The 24,743-nt window shown below is 40.6% G+C and overlaps 1 protein-coding gene and 1 long non-coding RNA gene across 2 annotated transcripts in view; one reads left to right on the top strand and one right to left on the bottom strand.

The window, feature by feature from the left end:
- LOC145434923 (uncharacterized) overlaps positions 1 to 24,743 on the bottom strand; it is a 310,059-nt gene that overhangs the window by 144,347 nt on the left and 140,969 nt on the right. The gene's annotated exons all lie outside the window — the stretch shown is intronic.
- On the top strand, positions 20,138 to 21,710 carry LOC145434913 (uncharacterized). The gene is made up of 5 exons (XM_080312145.1): positions 20,138 to 20,546; positions 20,607 to 20,778; positions 20,944 to 21,086; positions 21,146 to 21,300; positions 21,358 to 21,710. Exons 1-5 carry the CDS (start codon positions 20,436 to 20,438, stop codon positions 21,635 to 21,637), a joined length of 861 nt encoding a protein of 286 aa, XP_080168271.1. The 5' UTR covers positions 20,138 to 20,435; the 3' UTR covers positions 21,638 to 21,710.

Below are 24,743 nucleotides of genomic sequence, written 5' to 3'. Positions count from 1 at the left end.
CATATTATGAATTGTTAAACCAACGTCGTACGGCCGATTAATAGTTGCTTGGGAACTTGTTCATTACCTCAACCATTACAGAAAAGTATAACACCATTGTCCGACAATCTTTTACAAAAAGGATCGAAACCAAGTCACTCAAAGTCGTTACCGTCACATAAACAATTTGTACGACGTTTGCTAAATGCGTCCTATAGTTAGGTGTACTAGAAATATTTGAAAACAGACTCCGGTAAAGAAATCGACGAAAAGATATCCTACACCTAAATCTGGTAAAACCATATTGCACTTTTTGTTCGTTAGTATAGTATCCATTTCCTTTCGTCAAAGTAGATGTAATCATAGTCACTAAAGAACTTAGTTGGACGTGCTTGAATTCTAGACATAGTTCTGATTTGTCCGACACAAGACCCGAAAACAACCCTAGTTTCAACTGAGCACGCATATCCAAAATATCACACACTTCGCTGTTCCTAAAGCGCAAACACGCGACACAAAATATTACTTGTTGTGTTGTTGCGGTATCATCTTCACAATATCACACGCAATACAAATGATGGTTATGTGTAACATGCTATCGACTTGAATCACGCCAACATGGAAGAGGATTTACTCACTCTTTACATAACGATTTGACCAACATCACGTCGTCGGTGTGTATCGTTTTTTCTATATACAAACTATACTAGTGTAGCGGAAAATAATTTAGTGTAACAAAAACAATTTTCACTCTCTTGACTTATGAAAACAACAGACGAGTCTTCCTTCAATATTTTTTTGTGTGTCAACTAGTTACTTTGCTTGATACGACTGATACCCCCGCGGCTTTTTCAGATCACAATATGAAAGATATTTACATCACACAAAATACTCCACTTGATATTCCCATACTATACTTAGCTGTGGAATGGTTGGTCAGACTCTACAAAATGTTTTGATATCGTTTTTTACACGAATGCTCACGCATCTAAATATTCAAATAATCCAACACACAACTATAGTACTTACAGAAATATCATATAGTTCTTGTAACATAGTTGTATGAATATACTATTCAATTGTATATTGAAGTTTTCTACCTCCAAGAAGATCTTCAAAGTTGTATGTGTACAATGTATATCGTGAGTCCTACACATTCATAATGTCCGCCCGAGTTAGACTTTTAGAAAATATTATATCGACATATTGACGTATTTCAAAAACAAAACCGTGGTCCCTGTTTGATAGACCTATCAATGTCATGACAGTAATCTAGTTACTTCCATAAAAGAGTATGTATTCGACTTACGTTCCGCAAATCTAACGCGCAAAACAATTTACTTTACTAACGAGAAGTGACAAGTAATCGGATGATTTTCCATACATCAAAACAACTACAAGGTGCTGCTATATTAAAAATGTTGCTAACCTTTGTGCGCCAGCTGTAAATCACACAAGTAACAAGTTTCAAGATTCCGGTTATTGAAAAAACGTTGAAGTGTTTCTCCTGCGCCAGGTCGTTATGTTGACGAAAGCGTATAGCCTATTGTAATATCATGATCGATTTGCATTCGTTGGTCACAAACTGTCCCTACTCTAAATAAATATTTTTCACTCAAACACAAAAGTATACTTGTCACCATTCGTTTTCATCGAGCACGAGTTCAAGTAACTTACTTACTACGACATGAATTGTTATTTTAACGTTGTGTAAATAGGTAATAATTAATTTTAGTAACACTATATGAATGTCATCGAGTTGTGTGAATAGATTTACATGTGGTCTTGTGGATTTAATCGAAGCATACAACATGGTCTAACTGTAGACTCTTCTCTCCTATACAGCAACTCGGTAATCGAAATACACGCATTCAAATTTGAAGAACGATCTTGTTTCGTTGTTGTTGGATTCAATAGTAACGATATGACATTGTGATATACTAACTCCACACGTAGTCGTTTCAATTACTCGTTACGAATCGTGATTATAAAGCATTTTGTATCGGGTGTTCAATGTATGAATAATGGAATTTTTACATCTTTAGCACCGGTTATAGCAAACGATAGATTTTAATAATTGTCCTGGTTGTTGAATGTAATAATACCAATATTGTTGTTTCATCATTGGTCGTAATTATTGTAAACGATTGCATTTGTAAAGTATTTTCTGTTGTCTGCAATACAACGATTGTTTTGTACCAGCCCGGAATAATTTCCCAATCAAGAACATTTCACACATGCAATTCTCATTTTACAAATTGATATGTTAATAAAAATATCTCTGAAAAGTTTGTTGATATCACAATAACCAACACCGGTTTAATTACGTCACACTTTAATAATCAAGTCATGATCGACTATTACAAAATCTCGTATGTCAAACCAATGTGTTAATAAGGATGTTTAGAACATGATAACTTTCAATGCAACACCAACATTCGATCGTAAGAAATGAATTCTTAACTACGTTGGTCAGATATTCAAAGCTTGTATACTAGAAGCATATGTTAATTTCAAGTCGCGCACGAAGTAGTAATTACTTCATCTTACAGTTGAATAAAAAAGACGGGATATGGATAAACTGAGCTTGATATGTTTGCGAGTTGTAGTGATTACGCGCGTAGTCTTGTCTACTTTTCGTACGGACATTTTTTGCTTTGGTTGGCTGAGTTACAAACGGGTTGACTTGACAAGGTTTTTGTATTTTACTCTTTTGCGTATGACAAGATGTTAAAATGTTGAGATGTCATAGTGATAGTATTTTTGAAACTCTATTTTACAAACGGAAACGGAATCGTTGTAATGTTTCATTACTTGTTTCAAATCAATGTGCGTATAATTTCGAAATGTGACTGGGTGAAAGTTGGTAGTTATGTTTGTCAATCTATTTCAATTCAGACTATGTCAAAGTCGAGATATTCTATTTTGGGTGATCTCTATTTACGTTTAGTACATCTCGCGAATGGATTCCGATGCCGCACTATAACATTTTTGATGATAAGGACTCAAGGATTTTCAATCAACAATACCTGAATTTTTTGGTAATGCTAGAGTTGGTAAATGATAAGTTGCGTGTTTTTGTTAAGCAGTTGATTTCTCGGTAATAAATACAATGATTTTATGGGTATACTTGTGATCCTTGATTTTTGTTGAGCTAGTTGGTATTGATTATATAGTGTGAAAACAGCGGAATGTGTGAATAATTCGATGCGGCTGAAGTTGGAGTCAGTAATATTCAGGTTACGTTCGAATCAACTGATCGCGTTAAATGGATTTCTCAAAGGATTAGAGTTGTATCGGATCAACACATCCAAATACGAATCAACTTGATTTGTGTAGTGAGTTTGATTTTAAGTTGACAAATTGACACATTGATTGAATATACTCATGATTTGTATCACGCTACTGAAGTCAACCACTGTTCCGAAGTGTCAAAACATATAGCGATCGCGTGCAAGTGCCAAATTGTTGGTTTTCGAATCACCGTCTGCGCCGGTTCTGTTATTCATTACTTATTACTTGATAGTAAAAAACCATCGACATATTACACTGTAGCGATTGGGATGTATGTAATGGCAAGACGCGAGAAATGGCTATGTCTTAGGCGTTATCTTGTGAGCGATCGTGGGGTTTGTAATATATTTCACACCTATTTGAAGTGTTACTTTGTGAGCGTGGTTATTGTTGGTATTCGAATCGCCGTCTACGCCGGCTCTGTGACCGATTAATTACCAAAATATTACCTTGTGAGCGATCGGTATGTCTGTAACACCAAAACACGAGAGACGGTTATGTCTCATGCGTTATCTTGTGAGCGCTCGTAGGATTTTACAAATATTTCACACGTTTTTGAAGTGTTAGTTTGCGAACGCGGTTATTACTGGTATTCGAATCGCCGTCTGCGCCGGTTCTGTGACATACTAATCAGTAATCACTAAAATATTACCTTGCAAGTGATTCCTAGATTTAGCAAACTATTTCACACCCTTTTTGCTGAAAGTACGACATGCCGTCCGCAGTCTATACCCGAAAGTACGAATCACCGCCGCGGTCATAAGAATAACGATATGTTGAAGTCGCACTCACCAAAAACGTTAGCATTACCTCGAATTGGTCATATATAATAATTTGGAATATACACATTACCTAAGGACCAATCACGTGACTATTTACCATACCTGATACATATTCAACACCATGCCGCCGCAGCCTATACCCGCAACGTTAGTCAAATCATCGACAGTCTATACCCGAAAGGTCACCATGTAGCCGCGCCTATACCTGAAAAGGTAACCATGCCACCACGAGTTTTCACGGCACCATGCCGCCGCAGCCTATACCTGAAAAGGTAACCATGCCACCACGAGTTTTCACGGCACCGTGCCGCCGCAGCCTATACCCGAAAGGGTAACCATGCCACCGCAGCCTATACGCGAAAGTACGACATGCGAAAGTACGACGTGCGAGAGATGCCTATACCTAAAAGTACGATGTGCCAACACGAGTTTTCAATACGATATGCGAGAGATACCTATACCTGAAAGTACGACATGCGAACGCACCCGTAAGAACACATTACGATGTGTGACCGAGAGGGGGGGTCAAAAAGTACGATGTGCCACCACGAGTTTTCCATACGATAAGCGACCGCACCCATAAGAACCCCAAGCAATGGTTGAGCGATCTACTATACTACTGGCGTCAGGTGCGTCGGAGTCCAGTTTTTGATCGCATTGCAACACTTTTCTCTGAAAAAAGAGGACATGTAGGCGTCCTCCGAGGACAGTTTCAATTTATTGAAAAAGACGACAAATCCTCTTGAAATAGGATATATGGTGATTGGTGACCCTATCTTAGTCGACTGCGACATCGTCGTCGATTCATTAGTTGAAACACATAAGTCATACATTACTTGAACAGAATGAATGTTTGATGATTACGACCGTCGACCGTAAATAGGCAGCATAACGATGCAGTCCTGGTCAACGATATTCTTTGGTACGTCGACGAATGACAGTGGCCTGGACTCCGATTTTGCAAACGGGACCGCCAAGCGAGTGCTTCGCTTCGCCTTCCACAAAAAAGCGGTTCAAATTTCGAGACCTCAAATGTGCTTGCTTCGAAAAGCTAGGATTAAAATTACAATCGCTTTGCATTTTTGTTCCTCAAATGCAACTTCAATAGCGTGAACTAAAACATTTAATTTTCTAAATATCAATCATAGTGACAATAATAATTTTATCAACTCTGGAAATCGCACCATATCGTCGACCCGATCCTATGGCGTGGAATCAGTGGATACCAGTTGGCCAGCCAACGGTCAGGTCTGGTCTTGAACTGGCCCGGAGAGTGATCTAACTAACGAACATTCTATAGCAAGGGTTGTCAACCTGGGGGGCGCGAGATATTTTTTCAATTTTGTCAATGTCTGCATAAATTGTGACTAAACATGTGTTTTACAACCATTCTGAAGAGACAATTATTGAAGATTAAACTTAGTTCGTATTCTATAAATCTTGCCAAACTCAAACTCCAGCAGTCGCGCTCAACGGAGTATAGGCTGACTTCAACTTCATTTGAGCAAACTTTTGATATTCTTTGAAGATTTAGAGAAATTCCTACGTGCAAGTCATTCATTACTTTATAGCTTTGGCAGTAGCCTAAATCTCTATGCGCTAGGTAGCTGTTGTTGATAGCTGGCTAACTGCACTGCCCAAGACAGACTTAGATGCAATATAGGTTGCCCGGTTTCGCCCTCAATTTGGCTATAAATCAACACAATTGAATTCATTTCCAAAACTGATCAAATTTAGCATGGCAGGACAGAACGACGCCGTGCTCTCTGTAGTCACTACCAGCATCATAATTTGTCTCAGTGCAAACTACATTGAAATTAATTGATGTCCTTTTCAATGTTTTTTATGGTATTTTCAAACAAGTTTAGGGAAGTTTGTCAGCATTCAGCAATGTAAAAGACTAAACAACTGGAATGCGGATTCAAAATTGGCGTAAAATATACCTTATGGATACTACCAGATCAGGGGTGGGCAGCCCGTACGGGTGCATGCGGCCGTAGAAGGGAATTTGTGCGCCTGTCGACGCCTAATTCAATTAATATGTGTTGGCAGCCGTAGACATGCAAATTGCAATTACGAATTCACTCCCAAATTTTCGAGAGATTTTATTTAATCTTGAAATTTTCTTCGCGCTCCGCGCAATTCAACAAGACTTCATTTTTCGATTTTAATGCAGTAGCGCCCTTTTTAATTGGAGCAGGAATGGGAATCCTCTAGAAATAACAATTCATTCGCGGCTCTGAAAGATTTTCGCGATCCGCGCGACATTATGCACTATTCATAACGTTGCCACTCCGGATTTCGGTGCGTACAGTAGACCGTTGTGAACAGTAGAATAGTAAGGAGTTCACCGGGAATGGATATGGACAGTTTACCATAGGTATTCTGCGCCCAGATCGTTCATTGCGGCTATGCCCTGGAGTGCGGCCTTTGGCTACATAAGTAATCGAAATGCGGTCATGATTTGCAAGAAGGTTGCCCACCTCTGTATTAGATGATGTTCTCTTTTTGACATGATGAGAAATGTAAGGGGGGTCAGGGGGCGCGATTTTTTTTACCATCGCCAAGGGGGGCGCGTGTAAAAAAAGGTTGAGAACCGCTGTTCTATAGTCACCGAGAGGCTGACCACTCTATCGCTACGTTGTGCTGTCGATTTTAAATTCTATACAACCATGCAAAAATATTTTCCGTCGATATCAAATGTAGCGTCCAATTAGCGACACTAATGGCAACACTACATCTCACATCAACTACTTTTATATTCAACAAAAATAGAACAGGGAAAGAAAACAGGCAGAACTGTACATCAGTGCTTCCTAGGGTGCATAAAAATCTGCATGGGGCGCACCATTACGGAGGAGCGTGATGCATGAGAAACAAGACACCACAAGACAGTGTTTTTATACTGTGAGTGAAACTGAGGTAGCTCCGACCGTGTCTTGGATATCATGCTCTTTATTGGACCAATATTTATAAGATTTATTTAGTCGGTACCATAAATTAATGAGGACAAACACCGGGATTTGACAATTGAAAGACATACAGAATTGATGAGCCATTTTTTCATTCTATCTAACTGCTTGCGATGACGGTAATTGTAACCGGGTACATGGGCCCGAGCTACAACTATAAAGGGTGCACTATTCTTAAAATAGGTCGAAATACAGTGAACAAAAGCAATAAATCATTAACTCATCGTCCGAAAATGACGTATCAGAGACATGTTAAGGGCGTTTTGAGTCAGTAAATGTACCAGAGCGATGTATAGTCAGATTCGTAAGTGGAATTATTTCAATGGACGAAACTATAGCTCCTCGAGACTCTTATACAATAACCACACTTCGCTTTTGTTCTCAAATTATTCTCTAAATTACGAGCCACCGGCGACAAGTAGGGGAGATGTGGTACCGATGGATCACTGGGACCGAAAATACTTTGAAAATTCTCTATGATAATTCCATGATTGCTCTCCGTGAACTTGTCTACAATTGCATGCTGGCAAAATCTTTCCTCACGTACAAAAAAATTCGACGTGCGCGAGCAATGGAGTCTCTCACAGATGATTTTTGTTTTAGGGGGTGTAAACTAAATTTAGATCGACATATAAATTTTTCTTTGTAACCTTCAACACGAACAAACCAGCAATCATTTTATTGTGAAGTGTAGGGCTTGTATCAGGCTATATAATGGCACCTATTATTTTTTTTCAGTACTTTCCTTGAGTGGACTTTTTTTCGATTTATGTATAAAATTCGTAGGGTGGGGACCGATGATACAATAGCCAAATCAAGCAAAATAATCAAGCATACTAATCAGGAAACAAATGAAACATGCCTACGTATAAAAAATCTTTATGTAATAATTTCATATGATGTTTTATCGCTATATGACGAGGTATTTGGAAGTCACACTGTCGATTTTCAGGCAATATGTATGTACCCTCAAATTTATAAGTCCGAGCCTAAATCGAAACGTGATTTTATGACAACTTTTGAGTTAATATTTATTCTATTTTTTGACAGTTGCGACCAAACATTCTTCTTTGGCTTGCTGTAGCTTAGATTATATTACTGAGAAAGAAAAGTAGTCACATTTGAGTTTTTTAGGGTATATGTGTCATAGGTCCCCGGGTCGTGTGTCATTGGACCCACCGGGTGGGAACCGATGACACGTTCGAGCAACAAATTTTGAACGTCCATTAATATTTTTTGAGAAGACGGATATTCATGTATATGTGCGCGATAGGTAGAGCTTGTATCAAAGTGCTGAGCCAGCAAAAGATCTGCTGTTTTCGGCTGAACATTTCAGGGTCAGCGATCATTTTCCGATTTTTTGTCCATCGGTACCACATCTCCCCTACTATGTAATGGGTCCTCGATAAAATCACGGCACTGATCTTTTCTGAAGGACACTCACTTAACCATTATGAAATAATAACAGAATCAAGAACACTTACGGTACAGCTGACGTTATTGTATGAGAGTACGTATTATGTGGAATTAACAGGGAGATATGATTAGTCGATGCGCAAATGTGAATGTCAGGCTCACTCGTTTTATGGGAATACATCCAATGCACTGTTTTTTAACCTTCAATGACCCGGGGAACCCATACGCTAACCTGCAGGCCGTCGGAGAGTACAATTTTGAATAAGTCACAACAATAAATATCCTACCTCTTACACATCAAACTACACTTCTAAAACATTACTACAGATCACTGGTACACGAAATGTACAGTACATCAAGAGAGTATCTAAGAAACACAACCATATTAAAACATGATTTTAACACGAAACGCACCATATAATGAATATTTGTTGCCAATGAGAGTGAATTCCGCTGTTCCTTTTAGCGACCAATTCAGAAATGCGTGCCGTCGCATTGTTCGATCGTAACTTAACAGCGGGATATCAACGGCGCACTTGCCAATTAGTAAGTAAATATTGGAGATAGAATCGGCATGTCATAAGAACGGCGTTTCAAATATGAACCCCAGCATCTCCTGCCTACACCACTGCACACAGCGTGCCACCACAACAGTCGCACTTCGACCAGTGATCACGCCTATAATTGCATCCAACCTACTATGGTTGAGACGGGCGTATCATCGCAAATCGTACGCATGAGTCGAATGTGTGTCGTGACCTCCAGCGAGCATAGGTTAAGAACCTCTGACCCAATGTAAATATCTGTTTTGATGGCCGAACCAGTGAGGAGACCGGGAGATCATGAGAGCGAGCTTTGCGTTTTCACTGAAGCCTTGTTCGACAGGAGACAGCTAGATCAAGCGGGCGATACGAGAGTTGAGGATGAGGGATTGTTAGGGATGGGCCTTGAGCAATATCAAAGAATATTTGTAGAGTTGGACAATGTTTCAAAATCTATTTGAATGTCTTTGATGTCGTACGAATAGAATCTTGAAAGTTGAAGAAAACCTGCATGAGTGAGGCATCGTTAACTGACTTGTGCGTTTGTGAGCAAGGATGTCTTGATTCTTGAAATGATGGCGGATATGCAGCCAACTGTCATATATGTGCGAAGTGCACGTGCTTATTGTAGACTCTGATATTTTGCAATATTTTATTAAGATAACACTGGTCAACACAACTTTTGTTGATTTCGATCTGACAGTTGTTTTTTACTAACTTTTGGATGCTGAATTAAAAAATGACTTTGGTTTTTCTCTATCACGTCAAGTTTTTGGGTTAGGCACCCACCACATAGGCTCTCAACCCTCATAAAAGTACTACTTTTTAATGAAACGTTTCAAAAACCACAAGTAGTCGACAGCAGATCAATAGACTCTAATTAAAAATTTGCACTGATTTATTTGGTTGATTCAAGCTGATATTGCATCTGCATGACTAATAAAGTTCGAGTTTCACGGTCCGAATGTACGCTAATAACTCATAGTTCTATGGGTTTTCCCGAGCAGTATTCAGCCAAAATATCGAAGCTGCAATCTACTCTGGTATCTTACCCTCATCATTTTCAGATAGGAGCGGTAGGCCACTTTTTCTTTTCCCCTCGCAGACTATGCCAAAATTTTCCGGTAAATTATTGAGATATTTTGGCTTTTTTAAATGTCTGCTGTCCGACATAAACATATGGCAGTGGGAGATATTTATCAGGGTTACATGTGCATCCTTATTGTCGGACCACTAAGAAACACAATATTTCAAAGCTGACACGTATGATCCAATCGTGCTTGTGACATTGCAACAATTCAATGTTTCTGTATTATTCTCAATGTTTATGTATCATTCAGGATGACTATCTGAGTGTGCTACTGGTAATGCACCTAATATATTGCCATTTTGGAGAATGCCACACTATGGGATCCTTTTGTAGTTACCAGTTGACATTTGCCAGTCTTTTGAGTTGTAAATCTGTACTCCCAACTCCTCCAGCAACCCTTGGTAACAGTATTTTACCAATGCCAGTGTCACGGCAATTCACAGAGCTATACCGATAGTAGCCCTACGATGAAAACGCCGTTTCTCATGATCGGAAGTGAGATATCGTCTATCTCTTGCCAAGTAATCTTTTCTCAATTCGCAAGGATGCTAAAAGTTCCGAATATTTCTCCTCCAAATCCCAAAGCCTATGTCAGATCATTTAGCTTGTGTTGATGGACTACTCTGCGTTCAGAATCATCCTCGATTTCAAAATTTTCATCGTTAGGCCTGCTATCCCTACGACCTTCATCTTGATCCCAATTATCGAGCGTAGAGGAGTTTAAAGTTACACTGGATAAGCTGAATGGGGCATTGGACCTATAGCTGATAGTAAATCTAATGTTTATTTTTATTTCCATATCCTGCAGTTTGCATCAAATATGTGTCTGTAATATCCTCGGATGATTGCATCTTCCAACCAAAAATCTATGAAAGCATCGGTCTAGCTAGATCGATACCAGTACCTTTTTTCCTAGTAATTCAATTGACCCTTTGGATATATAACGTATTCTATGATAAAAGTGTTGATTTCTAGGTGGTATGAAAAATCAATATGGATAAATTCGTGAAAAATTGCATATTTTGGGCATTTGTCGTAGAGCAAAAACTTAACTTGATAGAAGAAGCCCAGTGGCATTTATGGAAATAGCACCCCAAATATAGCCTAAATCAAGTGCAAAATCGAAGTCAACTAATTTTTCGTTCAAAATTGTTGCCCAGTGTAATGTAATAAAAATTGGATTGTGTTCAAACTGCGGAGGCTAAAATATGACCAAATATCCGGAATGTTTTAAAATTGTATTTCTGAGTTTTTGCAAGTTGCCAGCTGCCGTTTCACCTCAATTTTTCTGGGTAGCAAGCATATTCTGCTTGTCGAAACTGAATTCTTCAAACTCGTCTGCTCCTCGTTTATGATGTGTCGAAAATTGTTTACCACCAGCAACATGGTTTGGCTTATTCTAGTTCACGGGTTCTTAAAATGTGGGGTGTGACAACACAAATAGGTGCGACTTTCTATAGTAAATCCAGTCGCCTCAATACACGGGATGTTTGCCCGGCTGTCGTGACAATTTCACACTATCATAGAAGTTTTTTGTTTTCTAATTTTTAATGTGTTGGTAATGCAGGCCACCTATGAATCAATTGTTCAGCACCAGGACGAAAGAACAATCACTACCTTCAACTCCTCTCAAAGCTAGCGGGGGGATACTGAGAAATAGACATGTGCAAAAATATTGATTGTATTGCTGTCCCGAAATAATGTTTATGCGCCACATACAGCAGGGTTCATTTTCTGGCCGTCACATCAGATGTATTCAAACTTGCTATAGTACTACTTGCAGTATTCTTCTCAGGCTCCGAATTAGGATGTCATTTTTCAACCATATCTAGGGATCAGCAAGTCGGCCATATCTGGTTAGAATCAGATATTGAACGGAATAGTAGAGAGTTGTGGATTAATCCATAAACTAGAAAAATCCTAGTTCCCGTCTCGACAGCGGTGATTGTCGAAATGTGCTAGATTGTGTTACTGTTCTCGCGGAGTCTTTACAAAAAAGTACGGAGAAAGACCCTATGAAAAAGTGTTGAGATCGAGTCATTACCTTCGAGTCACGAGTCAACCCGAGCCATTGCACATTTTGACTCGAGTCAGGTCAAGTCAATCGATTTTTAAGGGGGACTCGAGTCAAGTCAAGTCACTCGATTTTTGGAGGTGACTCGAGTCAAGTCAGGTCAAGTCATGTCACAATTCAAGTCAAGATGGTTTTTCGAAGTATGAGGAATAATTTCATTATTGCATTTTGATAACCGTTTGAAAGTAGTCATTGATTTGGAATCGAGCGACGAATATAGAGTTAAATATACATGCAAAAGAGACTTCGTATCGCTCAGGCATACGTAGAACTTCTAAACTACCGAAGTAACTGTGTAGCCTCAAGTCTATGTATCAGTCAAAATAGCAGGGTTGTAGTGACTCGAGTCCGACTCGAGTCACGATTTTCTGATGACTCGACTTGACTCGAGTCATTTTCTCAAAATACGGAAATGACTCGACTCGAGTCAATCTATGTATTGACTTGACTTGGACTCGAGTCATTGCGCATGACTCGAACCAAGTCATGTGACTCGAGACTCATACAGCCAAGACCGACATTTCATTGTAATTTCGAAGAATAGTAACATAACAACCCTATTGGTATTTCGTCTATTGGTACTAGTACTTGAAAATGCGACCAGCAACTGCTAAAAAGGAGGAAAATTAGTATGCGAACCATTTGATATCACCAAACAGAGTTATGATAGTGGGTTTAACAAGACTTCAAATGGAAATTGAGCAGTCAACACCATGGCTTGGACGCGGACGCGATTCATAATACCATGACTCGGTCTCAAACCTCTACTCGATGACTTGGACTCGGACTTGACTCGGTGGTGAATTGAAAATGACTCGACCTGACTCGAGTCAAAACTATAAAAGTGAGATTGACTTGTGACTCGGAGCCTTATGACTTGGTTACAACCCTGCAAAATAGAGAATAGGAAACCTCCGGAAGTTGAAACGAATTGATATGATGCAATACACTGGTCACCTACACATCTGTGAGATACAATTTAGGCCTGCGCCGATGGTTGACGAGTAATATAAACTTATTAATTTCATAAAAATTCGATTCAAATCCAAACACGAGGTTTGGTTAAGGTGGGTACCGACCGCAATTATGAGCATTCTATATACATTCTATAGATATATACTTTGTCATTAGATGACTTCACTACATAGTTTACGAGCTGCGAAAACTTTGTTTGCGGTAAATTTATTTGTGATCGGACAATGGAGGCTCGGTAAAACGAAAAATCATTGAATGATTGCTCACTCTCACAAGTCACACCAGCGATAACAATCTGAATATATAACTCGTAAATTTTGCTCTGAGTCACATTTCACATCCACATTTCTGAAACGCCGAGTCAAGTCAACTCAGTTTTGCAAGGTGACTCGAGACAAGTCAAGTCATACGAAAAAAGTGAGTCATCCCAACACTGCTATGAAGTACGAATGAACAGAGGATGGAAAAGAAAAGCCGTCGAAAGTTGAAGATCGAACACGGTTATATCGAGCATTAGTCCGAGGTGCATGTGAGATTGAAAGACTGCATGTGGTCCATGAGAAGATTTGGAGCAGTTTTTCAATGGAACATCCGCCTTTGGCTGCTGTAGAACGTCTAAATGATAAGTACTGAATAGGGTTACCATGTTTTGTAATCCGGAAAAGGACACTTTCTACAAAATTTATATTGGTTTACGAGAATACGGGTAATTTGAGATTTTTACGGAAAATACTGTTTTGTTGATTAAAAAGATCCGCTTTAACTTAGGCTAAAACTGCTTTGTTGACTATCAATAAAGGGCATATTTCTAACTCCACAACCGAAAAACCAAGTCGGACTTTCGACGCGATAAAGTAGGACAAATCCTCCTGAAGGGGGCGTATGGTAACCCGAGTACTGCGTAATAAATTGAAAGCAAAAGGATATAACGTTAAATGGGAGAAATAGAGAGAGAGAGAGAGAGAAAGATAGAGAAGTAGAGAGAGAGAGTGAGAGAGAGAGAGAGAAAGAGAGAGAAGGAGAGAGAGAGTGAGAGAGAGAGAGAGAGAGAGAGGGGAGTGAGGTCGAAATAGATAGGCCTAGACCAGTGGTTCCCAACCTTTTTTCGTCTCGTGCCCCCGTTGGCCGATATTTGAGCTAAAATTCCCCCCCACTGAAAAAGTTGCCTGTGACTAAATAATGTGCTTTTTAACGCGCAACCATTCATTGACTGAGCAATTAATGGCCAAACATATTCAGATATGTCCGAACTATGGCAAGTAGGCCTACGGACCGCACTAAAAATTCTCTTGCTTATATTTCTATCTATTCATGTTAATATACACCAGTGTTGGGATGAATCGAGTCATGAGTTGACTTGAGCCAGACTCGAGTCAGTGTTTTCGTATGACTTGACTTGACTCGAGTCACTTTACAAAAATGACTTGACTTGACTTGACTCGGCGCTTCAGAAATGTGGATTGACTCGTGACTCGAAGCAAAATTTACGAGTCAATTTCAAGTCATCAAGTAAATGGTAACGATTAAATCACCTCATCTTATGTATGATCGGATTGTTCGCGATAGGCCGGTGCCACATGTGAAACCAGCGCCAGTCATTCATTCACTTTTGCACCTTTCATGAGCCTTAATTGTTACATCACAAATAAATTGACCGGAAAAGAAACGATCACAGCTTATGTAGTAGTAGTAGTAGTAGTAGTAGTAGTAGTAGTAGTAGTAGTAGTAGTAGTAGCAGCAGATTAATTAGGCTTACCATACGTCCTCTTTTAAGAGGATTTGTCCTCTTTTTTGACTTTTTTGAAAGTGTCCTCGGAGGACGCCCTTTTGTCCTCTTTTTTGAGATTTTGTCCTCTTTTTTGAAAATTTAGGTCAGATATAGAGGAAATTGCGAGTGATATGCCGCAAATTAGCGCAGAAGTGAAGCTCCGGCGGGTATTTCGGAGGAAAATGCGGTGATTTCAGCTCTGAACGAAATGAAGACCTTTTTTTTTTTTTTTTTTTTTTTTTAGTCATCCACCTAGCAATGTGGAGTTAAAAACGTATTTTTGAGCTCTGAGCGGAAGTGATGACCTTTTTTTTTTTTTTTTAGTCAACCGATCATGAAGCGGGCGAAATTTACCTGTTTTTGAGAATTCTTCTCCAGTTTTGCATGTCTGAAATTTCTGAAAAAGTGTCCTCTTTTTTCATTTCCGAAATATGGTAAGCCTAAGATTAATCCAATAGCAACGTATCTTTGTTTCATAGAAGGCTCAGTGCTTACATTGCGCAGTGCTCACCTTTACCAACCCTCTTGTATAATTTAAATCGAATCAGTTTTGTAGATGGGCAGTGTATTGTATTGTCTATTGTACAATATCATTTTGTTGCAACTTCTCGAGGCTTCGTATTCGATCCTCTATTTTGGCAGATAATAACAGACTGTCGCATATAGCTATGCAGTTACTCACGTATTTTATTAGCAGTTCAACGGGTGTGTGAGCGATACAACGCCTTTTTGCATGTATATGTAGCCTAACTTTATATTATTTATAGATAAATGGCTAATCAAGTTGACTTTCACACAGCTAGCAAAATGTAATGACTTTGCATCATCACTATACTACGGAAATTCAATTTGACTTGCATAATGTCTTGACTTGTGACTTGACTTGACTCGAGTCACCTCCAAAAATCGAGTGACTTGACTTGACTCGAGGCACCGTCGAAAATCGATTGACGTGAGTAGTATAGTAGATGGTTCGTGATTTGCCTGGGGCTCTTATGAGTGCGGCGGTAATTCGTCTGGAAACTCGTGGTGATGATTCGCCTTTTTAGACCCCCCTCTCGGGGGTGAGTCGCCATCAGTGCGGAGCATAGACCGGAGTCAGATTGGATATCCGGCCGGATTTTTTTTTAAATTTAGGCCGAACCGGATCGGAGTCGGATCAGTACTTTTTCTGATACGACCGGAGCCGGATCAGCACTTCTTTGATAAGGCCCGAATCTGTATGGATAAGCATGATGTTTGTAACTAATTATCTACGAACCAACAACACCCAAGTAACCGCCAAGCCAGTGCGAACAGAGACGAGACATATTTCTAAATTCACGGAACCACTAGTCGGCATAAATTCTTATGGGCGTGGCGGGGATTCGTCCTTTCAGGTGTAGGTCGTGGTGGTAGAATCGCCGTGAAAACTCGTGGAGGTGATTAGCCCTTTTTGCTATAGGTTGTGGCGGTGATTCACCTGTCATGTATTCTTACGAGATCTCTGGTGATTCGCCCTTTTTGCTATAGACTGTGGTGATGATTCGCCATGTGTTCCTATGGGCGCGTTGCGCGTACTTTCGGGTATAGGCACATCTCGCATGGTGTTGATTATGTATCAGGTACGGTAAATGGTCACGTGATTGATCCTTACTTAATTTATATATTATATATGACCGATTCGAGTTAATCCCAACGTTTACGGTCGTATGCTAACGTAGTTGAAATAGGCGCGGCGGCATGTCGTACTTTCAGTAAAAGGGTGTGGAATAGTTTGCTAAATCTAGGAATCACTTGAAAGGTAATATTTGGTAATTAGTAAGGCAAGTTTTCTTTACAGCTTCACGAAGCTTCGTAAATACTCATAATGTATGTAGTATGGTGTAGTATGTTTGGGGGAGTTTTATGTTGCAACTTTTTGCAACTTTTGTCTATATTTTTCATGCAACTCTTATTAAGTATTGCGCAAAATATGATATAAAACTATAATAAAGACTAAATTAATGGATTTCAAGTGACAATGCAGCCCACCATAGGCGCCGGACGCAGGTATACTGGGTATGCCGAGTTTACCTAGCAATTTTTACGGGTATATGCGTCACACCCACTTTTCCATTAGTCATGAAACTCCCTGAACTAACTGGTAAATTGTGCAAACCCTATGTAAATAAAAATGTAACCATGATCGATTGAATAGCGAAGGAAGAAACGGAACAAGCAGACACCATGCAAATTTTAAACTGCGGGAACCTTAGAGTGTCTCATACCCTCAAGATTTCAAAAAATCGTATAAATGCAACTTCTGCAACATTTGTTAAAATTAAAAAAATAAATGCAGCTTTCTCAGGTTTTTAGTGCAACCAGTACCTTGCCCTAGTAATTAGTTAACCACAGAGCCGACGTAGACGGCGATTCGAATACAAACAATAGCCGCACTCACAAACTAACACTTCAAAAAGGTATGAAATAAATTGCAAATCCTACGATCGCTCACAAGATAACACCTCAGACATAGGGGGAGAGGAAGCCAAGATGAGACACGGGGCAAGATGAGACATGCAATTTTTTCAAAGAAAAATTTTCAGATGGACAGATTCCTTCAACTATGTTGTTCCCAGAATGCCATTCCATAGTCCTACCATATTAACAAGGCAAACAGATTTGAGGTTGGGCAGAAAAATGTCAAAAACTATATTTTCATGGTCTATGTCAGTTATGTGAATTCATGTTTGTAAGGGCATACCTATCATAGTAGCCTACTTAATATTATAAAACAAGAATACTGGAGCTGGTTGAGTGCAATATTGGCAGTGTAATCATGCACTTACCTCTGAAAAGTAACGGACAGAATTTTTTTAATTCAAATTTATATGTTAATTTAGGTGTGTGGGTAAGATGAGACAAAATCATGGGGGTAAGATGAGACATGGGTATCAGAGGGCTTTTCTATTGAAGGCCTCGGAAGATTAAAAATTTACTGTTGAAGGCACACAAAATGCATTATTTATCTAGTACTTTGTTACAAGACAAAATAATAACGAAACTCTTATTGTTGCTGGATCTCATGGTTAATTGGTTTTCGATGTCATTTATATTTGTATATGATGTACCAATTCTTTTTAAAAATGAATTATTTCATGATTATTATATTTTATTCACGATGTTGCTAGTTGATTCGTCATATGGGATGAATTGGTGGTGTAATGAGCAGGAATTGGTTGGTGTCTCATCTTTAACACAGTGTGTCTCATCTTACCCTCACCTGGGGGTAAGTTGAGACATTTGAGCAAGGATTTTTGAGGGCCAAGAAATCCATCAGTATGTTGTTCAATATAACTCAAGCCATCGTCATAGAAAGTACAGATCACAGGCTTTCCATTGTTACCAAAATTAACCCTCAGAAGGCATTACTCTTTGAGTGGCCTTGAATTATCAGAAAAGTGTCTCATCTTGGCCTCCTCTCCCCCTAGCCATTTGTCGTGGTTTCGTGTTACAGAGGTAGAAATCATTCTTATGGTAATATTTTGGTAATTAGTTTGTCACAGAACCGCGGCAGACGGTGATTCGAAAACCAACAATTTGACACTTTCCGGCGATTTCTATGTCAGTGTTTTCCCACCTCTGGAATAGTGTTTGACTTTAGTTGCGTGATACGAATCATGAGAATATTCAATCAATGTGTCAATTTGTCAACTTGAAATTAAACTCCCCACACAAATCAAGTTCATATGTATTTCAATGTGTTGATTCGGCACAACTCTAATCCTTTGAGAAATCCATTTAACGCGATCTGTTGAATCGAACGTAACCTGAATATTACTGACACCAACTTTCAAACACATCGGATTATTCACACATTCCGCGCCGCTGTTTTCACACTTATAAAATCAATACCAACTAGCTCTACAAGAATCAAGAATCACAAGTATGCACATTATACAGTCATTGTATTTATCAACTTGAAATCAAACTCTTAACAAAAACACGCATCTTATCACTTACCAACTCTATCACAAGTAATGAAACATTACAACTCTATTCGCGAGCCGGCTTTACGTTTGTCAAAGAGAGTTTCAGAAATACGATCACTATGACATCTCAACATTTTAACATCTTGCCATACGCAAAAGAGTAAAATATAAAAACCTTGTCAAGTCGATCCGTTTGTAACTTACCAGACCAAGTTAACAGTATCCGCATGAAAAGTAAACAAGATTACGCGAGTACATACAATCACTACAACCTAAAATCCATACCAAGTTCGGTTGTATTCATAGGCCGACGAATCATCTTTTTTATTCAACTGTAAAAGTTGTTATTATTCTGTAGGATAAAGTAACTACTACGTGGTCTATTCTGCTAGATAAAGTAATTACTACTCGATATATTCTACAAGACAAAAGTAAATCCTACTCGGGGCAGGCGACTTGAGATTCACATAATATATTTCGGAACATACGAGATTTGAAAGTCTGACCAATGTAGTTGAGAATTCATTTCTTACAATCGAACGCTGGCGTGATATTGAAAGTTATCATGCTGTAAACATAAGGACTCTGGTCGCTAGAAAACCCAGACACTAGATTCCGCTCAGAGGATTTTGCATTTACAAATTACAGACACTCATTTTCGAGTTACCACCAATTTGTTCTAGCGTATGTCGCATTCGCCAAACCTAATGTCAATTTCTTTGTATACATACTTTTTCCTTCGTCTATTGTTCTTTTATTAAAATAAAAAACTGCCTCAGATAACCAATTCGCCATTTTGACTATAATTAATCTTACCCTTAACGTGTTATCGTCACGCTGTCTCATACGGTTTCATTGCTATCATGTTGTATAAATATTGCAACATCAGGCTACAATATCGCATTTTAAATTGATGTTATCGCCTTTCTACCAATACTTTATTCACTGCATAATTAGGTCTTACCACCTTAAACCACACGCTATGTGTTCATGTTCCAATTACTATGTTTCGTATTGGTACTGCTATTGAATTCATTTAAATGTCATTTTGTGTTGTCGCTAATCACGCCCTTTATTAGAGGCGATGTGACGCCCGGGCTCTCTCTCACATCCGTATATCACGTGATTTATGTCTTTCTCCTCGTACCACGTTACTGACCATTTATCAGGCCACGCATTTCAATCACAAACCAGACTCATCTGCGGTATCGTGCTGTATATTCCATGCATATCCGGCCTATGTTATCGGGCATGGAGGTTTGAATTAAGGAAGTCGATTGTTTATGACGCGAGTACGTTGCGGAATTATCGCCGCCGGCGTTCACATCTACTGTTGGTTGTGTATCGTCCCGTTGTGTTTCATGTTTGCAGACTCGCGTGAACATTTCTGCGATATCTGGCATTTTGCACGATACGCCCGCCAGGCAGTTCAAGACATTTCATCAGAAAAGCCGTTAAACGATATGATTAGAGTCTGATTAGTATCTGCAGCACGATAATTTCAAACTCACTTGAAAGCTGCTGGCTGTTCGACTTGCCAGTTTGACGCAGAGTCAGGTTTGAAATCGTCAAGTTGAGATTTCGTCCGACATGAGATCCGTGGCAGGTTTCATCATCATGGCAGCGGTGGCGTTTGTCGCTTTCGAGTTCGTCTCTAGCAACGAACCAGATGAACCGGAAATCAGGCAGACAGTAATGGAGGTGAGTGTTCTAGCGCGTGCCTGACCCAAGTTCTGATTTGTAATGAACGACTCATTTCAGTACAGGGCGGTTCCAAGATACCCTCCCCCGTACACGGCGGTATGGCCTCCGTCCCAGTACATTGCGGCTCCAAGATACAACCAGGCTTATCGATACGGTTCAACCGTACGCAGACCACAGAGCCGCTTACAGAGTTTGCTGTTGGACTATCTCTGGGCGCGAGTTTGGCTGAGTGAGTAGCGTATGCAAACGGGCCTATGAACGAAGATCAAACTTTGTCCTGTCGTATCCAACCATTCCGGACATAAATTTAGCTGCCTGCCGCATGTTGTCGCTGCCGAGCGTGAGCCGAGCCTCTTGTGACACCTCGCGTCGTCAGGTACAACTTCCATTGCAGGTCTGTTCTCACCACGGACGACTGCAGTGGTGCCAGGGACGCCAACCTCTACGTCAACCACGACGTCAACCACGACGTCAACGACGACGTCAACGACGCCAGAACCGGAGCCGGAGACGTGTAGCGGATTATCCGGAGTTTCGGTAAATACGGTTTCTGTCTGCCTCTGGATTTCGTGATCGGTGCGACTGCTCTGTTTCAGGAAGTGGTTCAGGGTTGGCTCAAATACAAAGGATGTTGCTACCAGGCCGGGGCCGGCCTTGCTACGTTGGACGGAGCAACTGGTGCTTGCTTTGACGAGGATGACCTAAGCCTTTATATCGCCAATCAGAACGCGAGGACCGCGGCTGATCGCAAGTGAGTGACGCAGTCTGTTTGACGTCATGCCGTGAATGAAACCTGTTCCAATTCCAGAGCGTTGTTCGTCGATCTTCTCGGATTTAATGTCGATGACGACGTTTGGCTGCCTTTGGCCGACGACGAAGACTCCACCGTCGAAGAAGTAATTTGGGTCGTGGGGTATGATGGGGCGACCATGCCCTACGTCGAAGAAGCCGGCGTTACTGTTGAAGGGGTCATATCTACGTCAGCCGCTTCGACTTATTCTGGGGCCGATCCAAATAAACTCACCTTGCGGACTGAGTCGGAAACTAACACTCCGCTGGCGCAATATGCGTGCGAGTACTGCTGGTAGTTACATGCCATGTTCTGATCGCTGTTGCTGCATTACTTTGCCGTTGCACGTTATAAAAAGTATTCCGAATATGCTCCGGGCGTGAGGCGGTTAGGGCGTGAGGTATAGTGGGTAGTTGGGCTTCTGTTTGCAGGCTTGAGTTGGACGTACCGACCGGAATCTCTGGCGGATGGTTGGCTGGAGCACGGCCTAGTCACTGACGGTGCTGCGCGAGCACCCAGGGAGTGATGTTGCCCCGTTGGTAGTTCGCACTCGCTTGTAGATGGCAAGGCTGCTGCTGGGCTAGGTTTAGGCTGTTGGCTGTGCGTGCTACGTGGAGAGTCGTTACACTTTGCAGTGCAGTTTTGCATATCGTGTGGGTTCCGTTATATGTGTTTGTGAGCATCGTTGATATGAGTTTCGTGTGTCGTATGAACAGGGTTGCAATTATGCTGCGTTCAGATTGCTGAGCAGTAATTTCCTCCGAGCAAGCAAGCGTGATGACGTGTGTTGCGTATCTAGGTTAGTGATCTATAATTTAATTGACCGATTCCGTCATGAATTACCCCTAAAAAACTCTTGGCCTACACTCAGTAGACTGAAAGTGTTCACAACTACTGACGAAACAACCAACCAGCTGTGGGGGCTGGGGGCGATGCCCCCTAGCCAATGTCTCCTCTAATTTTTGACGAGTCTGCGCACGCTCACCAACGCAATGCGCAGACCCTTGGAAAACAGTGCGTAGCGACTAAAAATGGTCATTACTTCGAATTTTTTGTGCGCAATCTAGATTTTCTGCGCACAGATACTGTGAAAGCATGGTACATCTGCGCACGTGCGCAGCTTAGAGGCAGTGTTGGGATCAAGTCACTACCTTCGAGTCACGAGTCATTTCGAGTCATTGCACATTTTGACTCGAGTCAAGTCAAGTCAATCGATTTTCGAAGGTGACTCGAGTCAAGTGAAGTCACTCGATTTTTGGAGGTGACTCGAGTCAAGTCGAGTCAAGTCAAGTCAAGTCACGAGTCAAGTCACAATTCAAGTCAAATTGCCTTTTCGAAGTATGAGGCATGATTACGTCATTCCATTTTGCTGGCTGTCTGAAATACAGATTGATGTGGTCATTGATTCTGAACCGATGAACGAATATAGAGTTAAATATGCACGCAAGAAGGCGCTGTACCGCTCACATATAAGTAGAACTTCTGGACTATACGTTAGTAATTGCATAGCTTCGGTTTATAGATACCTGCCAAAATTGAGAAACGAATTGATAAGATGCAATACATTACTCATTTATATATTGATATGATACGCAATTCGAGCCTGCGCCAATGGTTGAGGATTATATAAACTAAATTTGAATTCAATTGCAATAAAACAAGAGGTTTGGAGAATGTATAAGAACAGAAAACAGAAATGAATATTATGCTGTTAAGATACTTCACTACTACTAGTTTACGACAACGTAACCTATACGCTTCAATCTCTACGTTTGTGGTCATTTAATTTATGTGAGAACAATCGAGGCTCAGCGAAACACACGGTCATTGAATGATTTGGTCGCTCTCACGGGTTACAGCAGCGTTTCGTGAACAATCTGAACATATGCAAGATACAATGATTTTTATCGACACCGATTACTTGATGACTTGAAATTGACTCGTGAATTTTGCTCCGAGTCACGAGTCAATCCACATTTCTGATGCGCCGAGTCAAGTCAAGTCAAGTCATTTTAGCAAAGTGACTCGAGTCAAGTCAAGTCATACAAAAAAGGTGACTCGAGTCTGACTCGAGTCAAGTCATGACTCGATTCATCCCAACACTGCTTAGAGGGAACATTGCCCCTAGCAAGAAGTTTGGTTTATCGCTTTATGGGGCCCAAGACTACAGCTTTGCGGCATTTAGGCTGACGATCGGGCCTGATAATGTGGATGGCCAGGTATAGCTGCAGTCAGGTGTTTTGGCGCGGCGCATATTGCATTCATAGCAGTGATGGTATGAACTAGGGTTGGATTATCCGGATAACGGTTAACCGGTTAACCGGTTAACCGCAGGTATTTTCACTATCTGATATCCGGATATTTTTCTGCCGGTTAACCGGATAAAAAAGAATCGTGGCTAATGCATTTTACACGTTTTAGTAAGCTTCAATAAGTCGTAATCAGTGTTGGCGCGGCCGATTAACGATAAGCGTGTTGCCAACTAGCGAGATGCGTCTGTACTTATAGCACAATGTAATGTTGCGCGATCTCCTGCTGAGAAGATCGTTAAATTAGGTCATTGATTGCCGCGCGCTCGGCTATCGTCTCTGACCTGATTTATCGCGTCTTCAACAAGCCGATAGTTCCACTGGGTTGAAGAATCGCATCTGCAATAGGCCACAGACACTATTCCATCGCTGGCCTGCACAATCGCATCTTCATTGGCTTGGTGCACACGATGTTATCGTTGACCTACACAATCGCATCTGCAATAGGCCTACGAACGATATAATCGCTGGCCTAACCATCTCGGACCCAGCATGCATTGGCTCCTATCTCTCGACGTCTTGTTGACGATATGTCGTTAAGTGTATTCTAATTAGTGATTCTGAGAGTGACACCGCGAAACTGAATGACATCGAATGTTCGCAATAATGTGCGTGCGTGCAAGCGTAATTGATTTCCGCTGATGATTAATTCGAAGAAAAATCGAAACCCCCTGATTTTATTTCAATCCCCCTACATTTTCGGCTGGCTGCGTGCCTGATCACGTGAATTAGAGCGAGGTATCATGTCGGCATCAATTCCAGTATCAGCTAGTCGTCCTTCTAGTACTCCAAACCTAAACATAAGGATGGTCAAAAGGATGTAAAGCCGTTGAAGTTTTTGGCGTACGACCTGCCAACCTTTTGACTCTCTACGAAGCGCTGCTTTCTATTCAGCCCACTTCTGTGGAAGCTGAAAAAGCATTCAATGAATGTTGACTCTTTGTTACAAAATTCCGGTCCTGGCTACAGGATCCCACAATTGATGCATCTGTGCTTTATAAAGAGGGCATTGCAGAAGCAGTGAACATAAAATTTGCGTGGTTTTTCTCGTATTCGTTCATACTGCGCGCGTAGGTAGGTACTCTACAATAACAC

This window comes from Botryllus schlosseri, chromosome 3 (genome assembly GCF_051294905.1).
Source record: "Botryllus schlosseri isolate E-star chromosome 3, Bs_hap1, whole genome shotgun sequence".
Lineage (NCBI taxonomy): Eukaryota > Metazoa > Chordata > Ascidiacea > Stolidobranchia > Styelidae > Botryllus > Botryllus schlosseri.
This window is presented reverse-complemented; position numbering and strand designations above follow the sequence as displayed.

Bases quoted from the DNA above. Each gene is read 5' to 3' on its own strand.
- LOC145434913 (XM_080312145.1), top strand. From the start codon at position 20,436: ATGAGATCCGTGGCAGGTTTCATCATCATGGCAGCGGTGGCGTTTGTC. The intron at 20,547-20,606 runs GTGAGTGTTCTA...GACTCATTTCAG, and splicing joins TCAGGCAGACAGTAATGGAG to TACAGGGCGGTTCCAAGATA. The intron at 21,301-21,357 runs GTGAGTGACGCA...TTCCAATTCCAG, and splicing joins AGGACCGCGGCTGATCGCAA to AGCGTTGTTCGTCGATCTTC.